Source organism: Plutella xylostella, chromosome 8, assembly GCF_932276165.1.
Source record: "Plutella xylostella chromosome 8, ilPluXylo3.1, whole genome shotgun sequence".
NCBI classification, from domain to species: Eukaryota; Metazoa; Arthropoda; class Insecta; order Lepidoptera; family Plutellidae; genus Plutella; species Plutella xylostella.
Genome location: NC_063988.1, coordinates 9799050 through 9815606, shown reverse-complemented (window position 1 = coordinate 9815606; position 16557 = coordinate 9799050). Strand labels below are relative to the sequence as shown.

At 38.5% G+C, this 16557-nt stretch overlaps 1 protein-coding gene and 2 long non-coding RNA genes across 4 annotated transcripts in view; all 3 read right to left on the bottom strand.

Moving 5' to 3' along the window:
- The window catches only part of LOC105389374, a 53077-nt gene extending 43195 nt beyond the window's left edge, over positions 1–9882 (bottom strand). For both annotated transcript variants that reach the window (XM_048622419.1, XM_048622420.1), the window contains exons 1-10: positions 9668–9882; positions 9119–9245; positions 8670–8770; positions 3516–3687; positions 3280–3393; positions 2875–2974; positions 2409–2532; positions 1889–2005; positions 1316–1462; positions 769–864 (exon numbers count right to left, since the gene is read on the bottom strand). In XM_048622419.1, coding sequence (XP_048478376.1) covers positions 769–864; positions 1316–1462; positions 1889–2005; positions 2409–2532; positions 2875–2974; positions 3280–3393; positions 3516–3687; positions 8670–8770; positions 9119–9245; positions 9668–9736 — 1167 coding nt within the window. In that variant the 5' untranslated portion in view covers positions 9737–9882. The remainder of the gene's footprint in view (positions 1–768; positions 865–1315; positions 1463–1888; positions 2006–2408; positions 2533–2874; positions 2975–3279; positions 3394–3515; positions 3688–8669; positions 8771–9118; positions 9246–9667) is intronic.
- Positions 9883–10607: 725 nt separating this feature from the next.
- LOC125488842 lies at positions 10608–11056 on the bottom strand. Its single transcript, XR_007266530.1, has 2 exons — positions 11025–11056; positions 10608–10755 (listed from the first exon to the last, which is right to left on the bottom strand). It is a non-coding gene; the product is annotated as an uncharacterized LOC125488842 (long non-coding RNA).
- Positions 11057–14137: 3081 nt separating this feature from the next.
- On the bottom strand, positions 14138–15448 carry LOC125488841. The gene is made up of 2 exons (XR_007266529.1): positions 14755–15448; positions 14138–14509 (listed from the first exon to the last, which is right to left on the bottom strand). It is a non-coding gene; the product is annotated as an uncharacterized LOC125488841 (long non-coding RNA).
- Positions 15449–16557: the final 1109 nt, after the last annotated feature.

The following is a 16557-nucleotide window of genomic DNA, read 5'->3' as shown; positions in this document are numbered from 1 at the left end:
CATAACATTGTTTAGCCTAATAATGGTATGGCCAAATCTTGAATAGCCTAATAATGCTATGGCATAGGTTTATACAAAGTAATAATATTCGTTTGGCTTTAACTTTGACGGAGCGTCTCCCTACATAGCGAAAACTGGTGCCTTGTATTGTTTCCGCTGTTTGGAAAACGCTCCGCTCCGCTTCGCTGCGCTCCGCTTTGGTTTTGATGAACATGTGCACCTAACACGCTCCTCCTCGCTTTGCTCGTCGTCGCACCTATTTTTAGGTTTCGATCTCATGGGGTTTGTAATAATTATATTGGTCGTTAACTTTCGATTTTTTGATCATACAATATCGTGATTTTCGGGATGTAGGAGAAAAATACCACAATTTGTACATTTACTACATACTTAATAAATTATTTATTAAGATAACATTAGGAGAAATAAGATTATACATAGGTATAGATGAACATAAATTTTGAGCTAACGAAACTTAGGTGTTTAAAGATTGTGCCTAAAGAGTTTTAGACGAAACGAGCCTTATGCCACATAAGTCTTGGCAAAGTGATGGTTCGGCCAAAAAAGTTTGGGCCATACGAGTTATGCGAAATGAGTTTTGGTCAATAAAGATTATGCCAGATGAGCGGAACCCAACAATGCATTAGACTAAACTCAGAGCTGTGTTTGTTAGATCTAGGTGGATCTAGTAAATATTGGGACCCCATAAAGTTAAGAGATTCGGTGCAAATAACGTGATATTTTTAAAATAAAACAAGTGTGACTTACTGCAATTTGCGCCATGTATTCGGACAGACACTCATCCACCTTCGCTTCGTATGCCTTCACCGTACTCTCCAGCATTTGGCTCGTTGTATCGATGTTCTGAAATTAATAATTTTGTGAGCGTGACGAATGTAGGTATCGAATGTCATAGTGTTGTCCATCTCTCTATACAGCGCTAACGTTTTTGGACTCCTCTGCTCTTGACGGTGTAGCTTCCACTACCGACAGTCACAAGCCACACCCAATATAAGAAACAAATGAAAACACAAACATATACTTAGGTACTTAAACTGTACTTCCTGTAGGTTGACTGGTAGAAAATGCTTTTAGCATTAATTCCACCCTTTGTTTATATGTTTGTGGTGGACTAGGACATTGGAAGGAAACCCGAGCTCCAGCAGTAGGGACGGAATGGGTTGTGATGAAGATGATGAAAGGATAAAATAAATAAACACACCACATAAGTACCTATTAATTAGTTATGAATTGTAATCATTATGCATGTTTTGTAAACCTACGAGGGAAATAAAGGCTATATTATTAATATTACGTCACTATACAGCTCCTCCGCGCAGCCTGCTGGCGCGGGCACGGCAGCGGCGACGCTGCCCCCCTCCCGCAGCGCCGCGCACAGGTCGGTTGCGCACGCGCACACCTCGCGAGCTATGGCGTTGGCGGTGAGGTACTTGTGGAGGGCCTGGGTGGGGAAGAAGAATAAATGTACATTGTTATGTATTTTTTAAATTAAGTATGAAGAGACTTGTGGATATAGAGGATGTTGTAGTGGAGACCGAAAGTCTCTGCGTACCCCTCTGGGTGACAGGCGTGAGTATATGTATCTAGCTAAAATATGTAGCTAAACGCGCTCTAGTGTCTCGAATTTGTCACCGACACGCTAAGGAGATGACAATAACATTCATGAGTTGACGATATATTGGCGCGGTCTAACGCATATATCTACAGTCCTGAATTTTCTCATCTCCACTCCAACGGCACAACGTAGCACCAATGGCGTTCCTCTTCTTGCCTCCCATACACTTCAAACAGCCATGGTTAACTCACATTAACTCACATAAAGCATGACATGCAGTAAGTTTCTTCCATCTTTATAAAGGTAACTTACATGTAGCGCATGCAGTACGTTCTGGTGCAGAGACACGGCGCGCACCATCTGTGCTTGGAACTGCGTGTGGCGCGCGAACGGGAGCTTGGAGCTGTTGTTGCGGGTTATGTCGTTTATCTGCAATTTATATGATAAGTAAATGATCTTCACGACAGGAATTGATTAATGGTAGAAACCTGGTGGCATTGCCCCTTTGAGGACACCGTTTTAGGGTGCCTGTCCACCAGTGCGGAGTGGGGCATGGGGTAGCGGAGCGGAGCAAATTGCATGAGCGGAGTTTTTATGCAATCTTATTGGTCAATTTCTCCGCTCCGCTCCCTAGCTCCGCACTGATGCCCAGGCAGAAGCCATAAATGTCATATCGGTGAGCCAAAAATTACACATAAAAAACACGTAACTTTACCAACGGACACTTTTTGATTTGACATTATTCTCTCTTGGGCATTGACCACAATTTTATCAAGTTATGTCGTGCAAAGTTACCAAACAAGTAAATAGAAAAAAAAACTTAAAGAAATACCTGTCTAGTAATCTGATAAAGGTGTATCCTGTTGAAGCGCGTACAGAACTCGGCGCCTCGCTTCTGACTCTTGCTCAGCTCTTCACCATCAAGAGGAGAGTATAACTTGTTCTCCATCGTCAAACTGTCAGGGATACATCACCAAGTAAGTATTCGAAACAAATAGTACTTCTGTCTATTTGTCTGGCCCTATATTACAGCCATGTAATGAGCCACCCTGTAGGTTGTAGTCAATTTACTAATACTTATGGCTTTTCATTATCATCATCAACCCGTATAATCGTTCTGTGTTGGGCATAGTCCTCTCGTAAGGAGCGCCACAACACTCTGTCCAAGGCTTTCGTCATCCAGCCACAACCGGCTACTTGTCTAAGGTCGTCGGATGGCGTTTATTTCATACCTATACTTAAAGTATTTAAATATAATATATTCATAGATACCTATATACAAGCATATTATTACTTACTTGATGTTCAATAATTCTTCACAGATCTTGCCTCTCAATTCTTTCACTTTAGCACAATAGATGCTGTTGGTGACCGTATCGCAAACGTTCTCAGATTTACCTGTTAAAGTTTTCCAGAGATCAGTAGTTACCTAGTTTGTAGTAATTAATTAGTCGAAACAAAAATATAAAAAGTCACTTAGGTAATTTTAAGTCTGATGGCAGTAAGCTTTATTGAAGTAGGTACCTAGGTACTGATAAACGCTGATGTAGACGATTTTTCGATGTGGAAAACATGAACAAGTTAAAGTATCGCGACTGTGTTGCCGCTAGCAATGCAGGCAACAGAGTGTTGTGGGGTTCCTACGAACAGCTCTACATCTCCTGAAGTGGAAGACTGTAGGATGATGATGATAAGTAACTTACTAGACTGTTTATCGGAGCTCGCAGTGACGGTGGCAGTATGCGAGGGTTCCTGCTGCTGTTTCCTCATGGTAGTGTCACTGGAGCCTAACATCTCTTCTTCGTTTTCTTCACTAACTAGAAAATGTATGCGCTGTTATTATGTCATTGTATTCCCGAATACCATTTGAAGATACCTACATATTTATGGATTTGGAGTCATAAGCTAAATTTCATGCCGTAAATCCCAATGTTTTTACCAGAAACCTGCCCATCATCATTATCATCCTCATCATGAAAGAGATGGAAGACGTCATCGTCTCGCTCAGCAGCCAAGTCCGAATCCGCAAAGGTCACGGTGTGTGCGCTGTGGGGTGCGTCCGATGCCTGCTTCTGTTGCTCTTCAGGATCACTGCCTGGTTCTGACTGAGCCTGAGGGAGAGTTAGGTACCTATTTAGTTATGTCTAACAGAAAAATAAAAATACTGAGTGGGATGTATAAGTATAACTAAGTACGTATCTACTGAGCATTTCATCGAAAGTCTTGGTAGTGTCCCCTGCAAGCTGCAAGACAATATATATGTCGCAGGCATCTGGTTTGATCTTCTTTTTGATTGAACCACTAGCCCGTTCATTGGATGGCGCTATTCAGTTGTATGACTAGGCCGAACGTTCATTGTACAAGCGTCACAAAACGTCCAACTAGTTAGCTGACTTAAAATCAGTCAGGTGGTGAATAAAACAAATATGGCGTCTAACAGCTAACAGCTGACACAAAAAGCACCTAGTTATATTGTTAGTTTTTTGCAAATAAATTAGCTTTAAAGTGCGTTATTTGTGTTAAAACAGTGTGACAACATGGATTTACCTATTATTACGCCGCGGGCGGATAGTTTCAAAGAAAAAATTGTGGCGAAACTGGATAATTAGGGGAACCCGGGGTAAGACGGGGTCGCTAAGGGAAAATTAAAAAAAACAACAGGTATTTATAACCACAACGTTATCAATTATTTATGGCTCATTAGGAACTTAATGACGAACACTTTGGCACAGCTTTTGCCAAAAAAGTAATCATTACAATTTACTTATTTTAAGAAATGTAAAAAATGGGAAATAAACCATCTTGCCCCGTGTACGGGGTAAGATGGGGTAAGTATACTATGTGGGGCACAAAACATACAAACAACACTTCTTCTGTGTTTTTATCGTCAACACCAGCACCTGCAGTGTGAGCCCAACGCCTGCACCTTTGACATCCGACCCAGTTTTCCTTAGATTTAAAGTAGGACTGTTGATATCCTCACAGCAGAGGTAGACACAGTTATCTTCGTTGTTATTCTTTTCGTAGGCAGTGTCTGCTTTGTGTTTTAGCCAACTTCCCTGTAGCCCTTTTAGAGCCCTTCTCCAATGTCAAACATCGGGTTGGAGAAAAAAAAAACTTCACCAAGCTTGATCCATACACCATCTTGCCCCTCCAAAATTACCCCGTCTTGCCCCACGTTATATTTTTGATAAAAATAATTCATAAAAAAAAAACTTTCAATGTTAGAGTGATTTTGCACATATCTAAACAAAGTGTACCAAACCTTAAATTAAAACACACAATTACCAAAAATGCCACTGTTTTACTTACTGAGTTGTGACGTTGTTTCTACCGGTCAAAAATAACATGGCCACTACGCAAAAACAAACAATTGAGCTATCACAAAAAACGCACGCGCTCACACCTGCAGTCACTGGCGCACTAAAGGTTAATCATTTAAGCCTTTCTATTGGCTTATTACTCAGATTCCTAAGATGTATAGTTTTGCATATTTGTGGGTGGCCCCGTCTTACCTCGCGACCCCGTCTTACCCCGGGTTCCCCTATTAACAACAATATGAAGATACGTTTATTGTTATTGTTTAGTTAATTTGTGAGATAAGAGCTTTGTAACATAGTCTTTTTGTTGACTCTTGTCTGGTCATGTTCACCCTAACCGGACATTACAAAGTTGCTATACTATATCCCATTCAACGACTTCGCTGAATGACGTTCAGTCAAGACGTCGGACGTTACAATCAACGACTTGACGAGTTGTCCTAAGGCCTTGGTCTCCTATTTACGCCGTGTGTCGCGTCCAGCGTCACGCCGTAGGCCGCGTCACGATGCTCACTATAGAAATGTACTGATGCGGTCACCCTCACACGCCGACGTTTGGCGCGTAGATGTATGAGCATCGCGACGCGGCCTACGGCGGTGACACTTGACGCGACCTACGGAGTAAATAGGAGACCCGGGCCTTAAGAAATGTACTGATGCGGTCTCCCTCACACGCCGACGTTGGCGCGTAGATGTAGTGAGCATCGTGACGCGGCCTACGGCGTGACGCTGGACACGACCTACGGCGTAAATAGGAGACCCGGGCCTTAGTCACACAACTTAATAGCGCCATCTAATGAACGGGCTAGTGGTTCAATCAAAAAGGAGATTAAACCAGATGCCTGCGACATATACATACATAGATCTGACGAAATCCCCGAAGGTAGTCAGAGGTGACTCGGCAGCGAGCTTTTCGCTGTACAGTTGTACTCACGAGATAGGTCGCGAGCCGTATCGCCGTTTTTGAATGAGTACAATGCACTAAAGTTGTCGGGTAAGTGGGCAACTCGACTTTCCGATCATCAAGACAATATCATCGTAGATGCAAACAAGACAAGTTTAGCCGGCTATAGATAGGTACGACGAAGCAAATATAGTACCTATCATTCGCCAGCACCACGCTCGCATGAACGTACGATTTGCTTGTTTTCGGTGTCTCTTACTTGAGCACACCTCAGGCGCGGATCCACCCATATGGGCAAGGTGGGCATGCCCATCACCTAAATGACTTGCCAGTATCACACCATGGGAATTTAATATTACTATTGATCTAATCCCGATACTTTTTACACAGAATTTAGTTTGTTATCACTTTGGAGGTATGGCTGTTTTTTATAATTATGCTGGTGGTGATGATTTCGGGTTAGTGTTATTTTTTTTCTACCTCAATATGCCTCCGGATAGTTGTTAAAGAATTCAAAAACCGTAAAGTTTTCTGTCATGGCATACAATGAGTCTATTTTGATCTTAATAAGCCAAATAGTTTTTATGATGTAGTTATTAATACTAAAGCTAATTTAAGTAAAGAAAAAGTTACCCGAATAATCACTGGACCAAAATATCTAACAAAATTATACGAGTTATGTCTATCGAGGGTGTTCCAAAAGGTATAAGTACCTACTAAACCGAAATCTCTACGTGTGCAGCATGTTATATCTAAGCCCTGAAATGAAATCAGAATATCAAAGTTCGCGAAAAAAATATCAGTTTCATAGAAACTTTGTTGGTCAACGTGACTTTTTAACATATCATGTAGAATGTTTTTTTTGAAGCATCACCTGTATAACTTTTGATAGTTCATGGGATTTAACTGTTTAAATTATTACCTAACTATATATTCCCGATTGCATCTAAGTCTTGGGGAAGTTTCTTGCCTTCGTTTTTCTCCTAAGACAGAAAGAGCCCCTTATCCGAACGGAGAGTAGGGGAGACCGGGGACAAAAGTAACAGCGGGTAGAAAGTAACAAAGAATCTGTGGACATCCCCAATGCCTTAGCGCATGATACCATTTTCCGCGCCCGTGCCGCGGTGCAAGGTTCTTTTAGTGAGCATTTCGTGATTTTATAGACCAAAAGTAAGTTTTTTGGTGTTTATTCATTTAGTGTTTACGTAGAATTAAGATGCCAAGAACCATATGACTATTTGTTCATTGATTAATTATAAGATTGTCTGTAGCATGTCATAAATTGTTTTCGAATAACACGTGCTGTTTTAAAGTTATGTCACCTGATATTTCAAAAATGGGGATGGGTACAAAAGTAACAGCTCGCGGCAGGACAAAAGTAACGAATTACTTACGTAAGTTTGCCATGTCACATTATAAATTTTGATTATATTTTGTTTTGATTAGATATTTGTGTCATAATATTGTATATTATGGCACAAATAAAACAACTTCTTATCAGTTAGTCAGTTTAAATGATGGATCTCATTTACAGTTTATATTAAGAAGTTTTTTTTAGTTTTGTCAATAAGTCATAAGTTTTTTTTTAGTTTCGATAGTTTTTAGGAAGTTTTCTTAACTATATAATTTGATTGTTTTTTTGTTCTTTCTTTTGAATCGTATTTATAACATTGGGCAGAATTTATGGGTTGTTACTTTCGACCCATGCCTTGTTACTTTCGTCCTGACCATGGGGTCGAAAGTAACGATTTCCCTTTTTTTTGAGGCTTGAGAAATGCTAAAATTCGAGATGTATTAAGTGAAGTAATAATGGATATTTGTAGACTATATACGAAAGTTTTATGTGACTATATTTATTTTATCGTAAATGTTATTAATAACGAGAAATCAGACAGAATCTACAAACTGTTACTTTTGTCCCCGGTCTCCCCTACCTACTTTGTAAAAATTGACGTTAATCAGAATTTTTTATATTTATACGATGAATTAAAACATTTGACTTTGACTTTGAGATCAAAAAGTGCATAAAATTTTTCCTATTGGGAATTTCGCAATAAAAACTAGCCTGAATTTAAGTTCAGACCATGGAAGTAGTTTCTTTTTAAATTTTTCCTTTTTTTCTTTCTATTTATTATTAATTTTCTACGTCCATGGTTCAGAGTGTCAGATTTATACATCCGATTTCTCGTGAAAGATAATGGATATAGTAAAACAAATAAACTTATAAACTTTAGCCTTCCTACTGTCACGAGAGTCACGATTACTAAAAAAAAAACCACGTAACTACAAAATGTCGACACCGAATGACCCATTTTTTTAACATTTTAAAATTGGTTTTAAATTTAGAATTTGATCAAAATATTCTCAATTTTAGCTGGCAATACATATTTGATGCGCTGCTAAATAAATTCAATTTTGCAGACGCTGCGCCGTCATTAAGTATTTAGTAAAACTATCTTGTTCCGAACAGGCTGTAGGTAGGTATCATAAAAAAAAAACTATTTGGCCTATGGAGATAAAATAAGCCTTGTTTAAATGAGAATTTTTTCCCGTTGTATAGTAACTTTTGTCGTAACACAAAAATTTGTCGAACAAAATTTTCAACAACTGAAAAAATTGTTAAATAATTAAAAACTTTCAAAGTTTTTCAATTTTTGATCCATAAGTTTGAGATGCAAAAATTGCATTTGGGTAAGTATATGATGTATATCATCACTACCAAAATACAAAAAAAACAGCTATCAGCACCTTAATCAAGGCTAGGCAAAACCACTTTTTTAGACTTGCCCATCACCTATTTTGAGGTCTGGATCCGCGCCTGGCACACCTAACACTAGCCATAACATAATTATCTACTTAATCCACTCACGGTGGTCTCCACAGCCTCGGCCCGCATCTCCGCGAGCGTCGCGTCCATCAGCTCGCGCAGGGAGCCCTCGGGCAGCCGCTCCAGGAACTGGTACGGGTCGTCTGGAAGTGTAGGTATACTATGTTGTTATTGCCTATTCTGATCTAAGATAGAAAGAAATAAAGGTCTAGTTTAGTTGCCACGAATACGACTGGCAGTCAGCACTGGCTTGCTATTAACATGGTGTAGGTAAATTTACAAGCTAGTCACTGCATGGGTCCAGCACTTAGACACCAGCATTAACGGCTTCGTATAAAGTCTGCTGCAATATAGCTGCATATAAGTACCTATAAGTAAGTCAGGTATCCGAGTAGATTATTTAATTTATGATAAGTAGGTACGTGGTGTGAGGATTGAAACCGATGTTATTTTAGATCTGAAGTAAGGTAGGTACAGTTGTCCACACTCACTGTTATACAAAGCCGTGGAAGAGTCATGGTCGTTCACGAAGTCGCTCCATATCCTCTTCTCCTGTGCCTTGACTCTCTCCCGTCGCGTCGCCTTCCACGCGCGCTCCAACTCACTGCCCTCGATGTACTAGGAGACCAGGAATATATGGGAGTATTATGCATAGACTAGAATATTATAACTGGAGAAAGCAAATGCTTTGTGATATGTATGTAGTCATGGCGCAGACCCAAGGCCTATTAGGCCAGGTACCTAGTTGTCGTTTCACGCCCGCTCCTGCTACTCCACCTTACTACTGAAGATGAGTGCAGATAGGTATCAGAGAGGAATTATTTTTCTTTCTTTCTTCTTCAAATATATTGTCAAGTCATGGTCGTGGACAAAATCGCTCCATATTCTATTTTTTATTTTTTTTTATTTAACTATTTATTGTACAAATATTACAAATAAAAGTAGAAAGGGTGGACTATTCTGATTGATTAGATTTATTGCTTACCTTTACTCTTTGATAAGAGGATAACTAATAATTTACTGTTTCAAAGTTTTCTTACCTGCAAATCCACTGCCGTCGCATCGTGACTATCCGGCATGAATGAGAATCCTCTTACACAGGCTTCCATCTTCAACTTCACTAAAGTACCTAGGTAAATATGTAAAATGTTCCCAAATTAAATAATCAGCAGACGTAAGTTAAAAATCTTTGAAATCCTTTTGCCACCGAAATATAATTTGGCGTTTGTTTTGTTTTTATGCCTATGCCGTTGCTAGGCAACCCAAAGAGTATTATTTAACAACGGGAGAGGAAACCAGCCACTTCAGGCACACGTCACCAAGGACTTTGTATATATAACAGGACTGAGTACTCGGAACCCAAAAGCGAGCCGAGCAGGAGGGGTAGTAAAGAGGCCGTTTGTCCCTTTCTAATAAGGTGACCACGAAATTTGTGTTACGTGGGACTTTGGGGACTTGTTGTAGTAATATAATTATTACAGTGATCAAAAATTGGGAGCAAAAAAAAAAAATTTTTGCTTTATAGGTAGACAATTTATGGATAATTCTACTAAACAATCGCTACCGTAGGTCTACAAAATCTTAGTCACTCTTCGGAGTTGCATATATCGGAGATATATATCTTCGGGATGCTGTCTATGACAAATGAAATTATTTTGTGATTATCAAGGACGGCGATAGTTTATATCCCATTCCACGGGGAAAGACATCTGACAGAACCCTTATTACATTCGAATAAGGCTAATTTTTGTTTGTATTTATATATTGACTTTGACTTATCAAATGTCTTTCCCCGTGGAATGGGATATAGTAGATTATGACAAATTAAAATAAAAGACACTGTATTTATTGAAATTATTTTTGTTATTACTAAACATGGCTAAACAATATTGTTTTATAAAATTCTGCCGGAGGTAAAATCTTACTGCCTAAATTCTTTAAGGAATTAGATTTTCCATTATGGAATAGGTATGTTAAAATTTAAATATGAATTAGCTAATGCCTTCACAACTGGAACTCATGTGTGGTTCTTCATTACATTGAACTGGATGATGATGATCTATTGTGACACCGGAACAACATCTGGATGGCTGGCCATATTTTTTTCTTATCTTCATTCTTGGGAAATCTGACAAAGAAATAAAATATATAATTAGTCATGGCACATTGAAAGACAGACGGGCAGACAGTGGAAGCTAGGTAATAGGGTTCCTTTGGCACCCTTTGGGTATGGAACCCTAATAACATGGTTGCATCCGGAGCAATAGTTTCGGAGATATGCGTGGACAATCGAATAAAATTTTGTTATTTTGTGTGGTAGCTCGTAGCCCCAATAGATTGTCATACCGCATGGTTACCCTATTTGTTATAAATCTAATATTACCTTTCTCGGCTTACCTGTGAAATAATATGCCGCAACCACCACACGACACGATTCATTTTTACAAACTTGTACGCAGCACTTTTTCTCAATTTCTTCAATGAAACTTAGTAATTTGCAAAAATAACTAGGTATGACAAGACAACAACAAATAAATTCAAAACAAACCGCCATGACAGATGAAAGGGTTGGCATGAGGTACTAAAAAGAATACTACCAAGTGTTTGAAATAATGACAGGTTTAACATAATTATTATGAGGTACGATACAAAATAATAACTTATTAAATAATAACTTTAATCTTATTAGTAAGTTTAAAGTTATTATTTAATTATAAGTTATGCTCAGAGTTTGTATGATAATTAAATCATTGTTTGAAATAAAAATCTAACATTTTCAATTCAAATCAAATCAAATATTTTCTACCAACTATCACGTTTTTTTTTGGGATGGCAAGCGTTAGTAAGGGACAAACGGCCTCTAATCTAGCTATCTCGCTCGGCTCGTTTTGGCTCTTGAAACGTTGATTGCCAAATTGAATCTTATTACAACAACTTACGATGTGTTTAATACCCCATTTACACTCTCGCCTCGGCCCTCGCCTCCTCGCTCGCCTCGTCACTCGTGCGGAGGCGCGAATGTAAACACCCACTCGCGTGCGACGCGAGTGGGTGTTTACACTCTCGTGCAGAGTTCAGTTGTCTTTGAGCTAGCAACGATGGAGGACGTCGAAGTTTTAGCCGCAACAATAAAGAATTTATGTATGATCACCGATTGCTTCGCCGTTTATGGACCGATTTTGAAAATTCTTTTTTTTATGTATTGGGTTGAGATCCCATGTGGTCCCATTTTTTTCAAATTTTGATTCCACCTCCAAGGGTGGGTAAAGGGTTAAGAACAGGCTATGAATTTCCATTTTGGGTACCTATTAACCGATTGTAGTTAATGAAATTTAGAAAGTACATAGGTACTTACCTATATTTTTAACATTATAAAAAATATGATGGTGACCTTGAGCTGATCTGATGATGGAAACGGAAGGTAGTCAAGGGAACTCCTCAACGGTAGGTATATAGCAACTACTTCGTGTTTACTACTGACTAGTAGGACTTATAGGTATCATTTGCTTCTTAATTTTGATTGTCAATTATTGCAAATAAACTAAGTATAAATAAGTAATAAAATAAAATAATGATAAAAAAAACGACTTCAAAAAACCACTAAAACGTAAGAAATAATTTAAGGTTTAGACATGGTTTAGACCTATTCTATGTGACAGTACTAATATATCTAAGCAGGTAAGTACTGCTTTTATTTCTTACGTTTTAGTGTTTTTTTATTATTATTATTTTATTGAAATATTTACTTATATGAAATTAAATGTTTCGTCTTGCGACCAATCCATTATACAACTGAGGAAAAAACACTACGTTATAATTATACAACGACGAACACAACCTGCGCGGCACGATGTAGAAGCCTGAATGAAGCGGACGCGAGAGTGTAAACACCCGCTCGCGTGCGACGCGAGCTCGACGCGAGCTCCTTTGACTCGTGCCCCAAAAACCGCTCCGGACGCGAGCGCCGCGAGTGGCGAGGCGAGCGAGGAGGCGAGCCACGAGCGTCTGTTCACACTCGCGCCTCGCCCCTCGCCTTGTCGCTCGCCTCGCCACTCGTGCGAGAGTGTAAATGGGGTATTAGTAATTAAAATTTTGGCAGTACTCAGTCCTGCACGCGTAGCACAGTATGGCTGCGACAAGATATAAATGACAGCTAGTTGCAACAAATTGTGTGATACCAGTTGTCCTCACAAACGCTAACATGGCCAACACGAAATAATCACTACAAGATGTGAGTTACAATTTTGACAGCGAGATTGGAAGATTTGTCTTATTTCCTAACATGTGTGTACAGTGCCACAAACTTATCTGTTCCGGTGACAGCTCACATAAATGTTTAATATTTCTTAATTCTATAAGATTTTAAGTTAGCTCGTATTGTTAATTCGCTCTTGCGGTGTTAATAAACCCATCTAATCTTTTATAATATACAATTCATTAGTAAGTAATGAGATATGGATCAATTTAGTTCGCTCTCACCGGAACAGATAAGTTTGTGGCACTGTACCAATTTGTCCGCACATGTCTCAGTTTGACATTTGTTTAGGTAGCATTTTATCACTCAAATTCGAAGGTGGTGATAACATGTGACACAAATTATTATTTGTTTAGTTTTTGTTAATTTCATCCTTGCTCTACAAGAAGAGATGCAGGAAAGGAAAATTACTATAATACTTATAGGGAGGATGATCCGGGACTCTAATAACCCGTTGAAAATGCTTTAAAAACAACATTTGTCAAAACACACATCCTCTTTTTATTTGACTAAAATTATATATCATATTACTTATGTATATGTAGCGGTGTTAGCTCAGACGGGTAAGCGCCCGCCCCTCACGGAAGAGATGTGGATGCAAATGCTGTCGCTGACATGTGCTAATAAGTTAGATAGATAGACATTAATTTGTTCCACTTAAACATTTGTACACTTAAATTAAGAGGCGAAAAGTGTGTGTTGAAGCAGACCAAAAGGGAAGCAACTCAGCGCATATGTTTGCCCTTAGGAACAAACCACAGATTTTCAGTTGTCTCCCATACTTATACTTTAAGTTTGCCTATTCACGTCAAAGTATGTAGGTAATAAAGTGGCTAATTGAATAGTTTGAATGCTAAATATAGAGTTCACGAAATGTAAATAATATAAACTGTACATTGAATACATCTGGCACACCGGGCAGTCAGCGACTCATTCTAATCCTCCACCACAGCGACAAACCCTAGTCAGGCTTTATGATTTATCAACAACACGTGAACAACACACTAACTGAGATGAAGTGGCTAATTGAATAGTTTGAATGCTAAATGTGGAGTTCATGAAGTGTAAATCATATAAACTGTACATTGAATACATCCGGCACACCGGGTAGTCAGCGACTAATCCTTTCACTACAGTGACAAACCCTAGTCAGGCTTTATTATTTATCAACTACACACTAACTATAAAAAAATAAGTGGGTATGCTAGCATTTACTTACAACTATTTTAAATGGTTATAAAAATGAAATATTTTCTTTAGGTAAGTAAAACATTTATTAAACTTTTAATTAATAAATTATAAAAAGTATACTATTTCACACACCATAAAAGCATATTAGGTATTCTTAGTTATCAACTATCACAATAATCAGTCTGAACTTTGCTTATATCAGTCATCAAATGGGTCTCATAGTATGTATGCCAAGTTTTTCAACTTTTTCAGTTCGGTGCCGCTCCAGTTCATTGTTTCACCACAAGGTTGCTAATGTCATCTGACCATCATTCAGCACCACCATTCACCATTCAGGTGGTTTCTGCCAACAAGAGCTCTCCAACCGTGTCTAGGGCATCAATTTCTGACCGGTTTTGACCATCTTCCGTCTTGCCTACAAGCCAATTTCAATGTTCTGTAACAAACAAAAATGTTTCATTAGATTTTAGTAATACTTATGAACTAATATTATGACTCCTATTGTCCTCTTCATCATAATCATAACCCATCACGTCCCCACTGCTGGGGTAGGGGTTTCCTTCCAATGAAGGAAGGGTTTAGGCCTAGCCAACCAAGTAGTGCCATGTGAAAAAAGTTTTTTGAGTTGTTTTGTGTGCATATGCCCAATTATAATAACATGTCACAGGTACTGGCACTTACCTACTGTTTTTTTCCTTCCATTGATTATATAAATATTATTCAGTCAGGCCGTGGGACAAGCATCGTAGATGATATTCTGCGCCCGTCAGGATCCTGCCCGGGCTTTTTTCTCAAGGCCTTCTAGCTCCTGGGTCCGGGTAGACAGTGGGTGGGTCATCAGTCAGGTGGCATGCTGTTTTTGTTCTTCGTCTCAGGGATCCGATGCATCGACGGCTGCCGATAGCAGGAGCTCCCAAGGAATCTGAGCGTGCTTGGTCGGGAGCAAGCTTGGTCGTATATCATTTGATGAGACGATGTCCAAGAAACTCAATAAAGTAGTTTAATGAGGCAATATGAATCCATGGGGTAGCGCAAAGCAAAGTAATATTACCAAAATAATACACTCGAAACTCTCGAAAGCACCAAAGAGTCAAAATTTTCTTCAAGTTTGACGTTTGGTGACATTTTAATTGTCAAAAAACCATAGACAATACAAACAACTACCACAAATGAGAGATTTTCGGAAAAAAATAACATTTGAAAAACTTATTTGCACAGAGCAGAAAAGTTACAGTGTCACTGGGACTAATGCCAAATCACATAAATAAAACGAGTCCCATGTACACCCTATGCTAACATTTAAGACTGATATCAAAAAGTGACTCAATTTAATCAGTCACTTCACATGTTGTCTTATTATGGCCATACTAGCCGTGCTGTTATAATACAAAGTCCATGCACGTCACAGATCGACCTCAGGCCTTACTTTGTGGTCGATCTGTGATCTGTAATCTGAATTAATAACAACCTCCGATAGTAATAACAGAACTCTATTATCCACCAAAAAGATCTTTAAAAAAAACACCTTTATTACCACCAACTTTTTATTCACAGTTTTTAACTTATTTTTTGGCTAATTACATTTTCATTAATCATGCATTGTATTTAGCAGGTATTTATGAACAGCAAATATGCCATTTTTATACAGTTATAATATACAGAGTACAAGTATAAGTGATGCTTAACCTTTAACTGCCGACGTGGCCTAAACGCGCCACTAACAACGAGGTTACGTCTGAGAGACGTAGATATTTGAAAAATCATTTAAAAATAAAGTATTCGTTTTATTTAATTTATAACCACCCATAAAAATACTATAGTTAAATGGCTTATAATATATGGATAGTCAGTAAAACAATTAGTTAATTTAACAAGAAATCAGCCTGTATTGATGAGACCCCAAGTTTTATTTGAACATTTTTAGGAACTTTTATTAGACATATATATTTTTTTATTTATACACATATCAGTAGATTTTTTTATATAATTTTACTCTTTTATAACTAATAAAGTAAAATAAAAAAGAATCAGCACAAAAACTTAACGAAATAAAAAACTGACACTCAATCAAGTTAGCATATTTATGGCTTGCAGCTATTGCATATTTGTAGGCAAAATGTAAGGCACATGAGTTTCTTCCAGAGACAACATGATTTTTTTGTGCTTTTTTTTAGTAGACTTGGACAAATTGCACAGGTCTTCCGAATACTCAGCTATTCTTGAGCTTATGCTCGGGCAGGAGGCGGTGAGGGCATATCTGTAGGACCAATAACTGGTTCAATGGAACAACGTAGTTCTCGCGGTGGTCTGATATTTCATCGCCTCGCACGTCCTGTCTCCTTTCTCTCAGTTTCCTATGATTATAAATTGCCTGATTGTTATAATCACTAGGTAGTGTCCTCTTTTTTGACCCTGAACTACCACTTTCAGACATTCCGTAGGAAAAAAACATATGTTAATTACGATGTGACGACCTCAAGACAC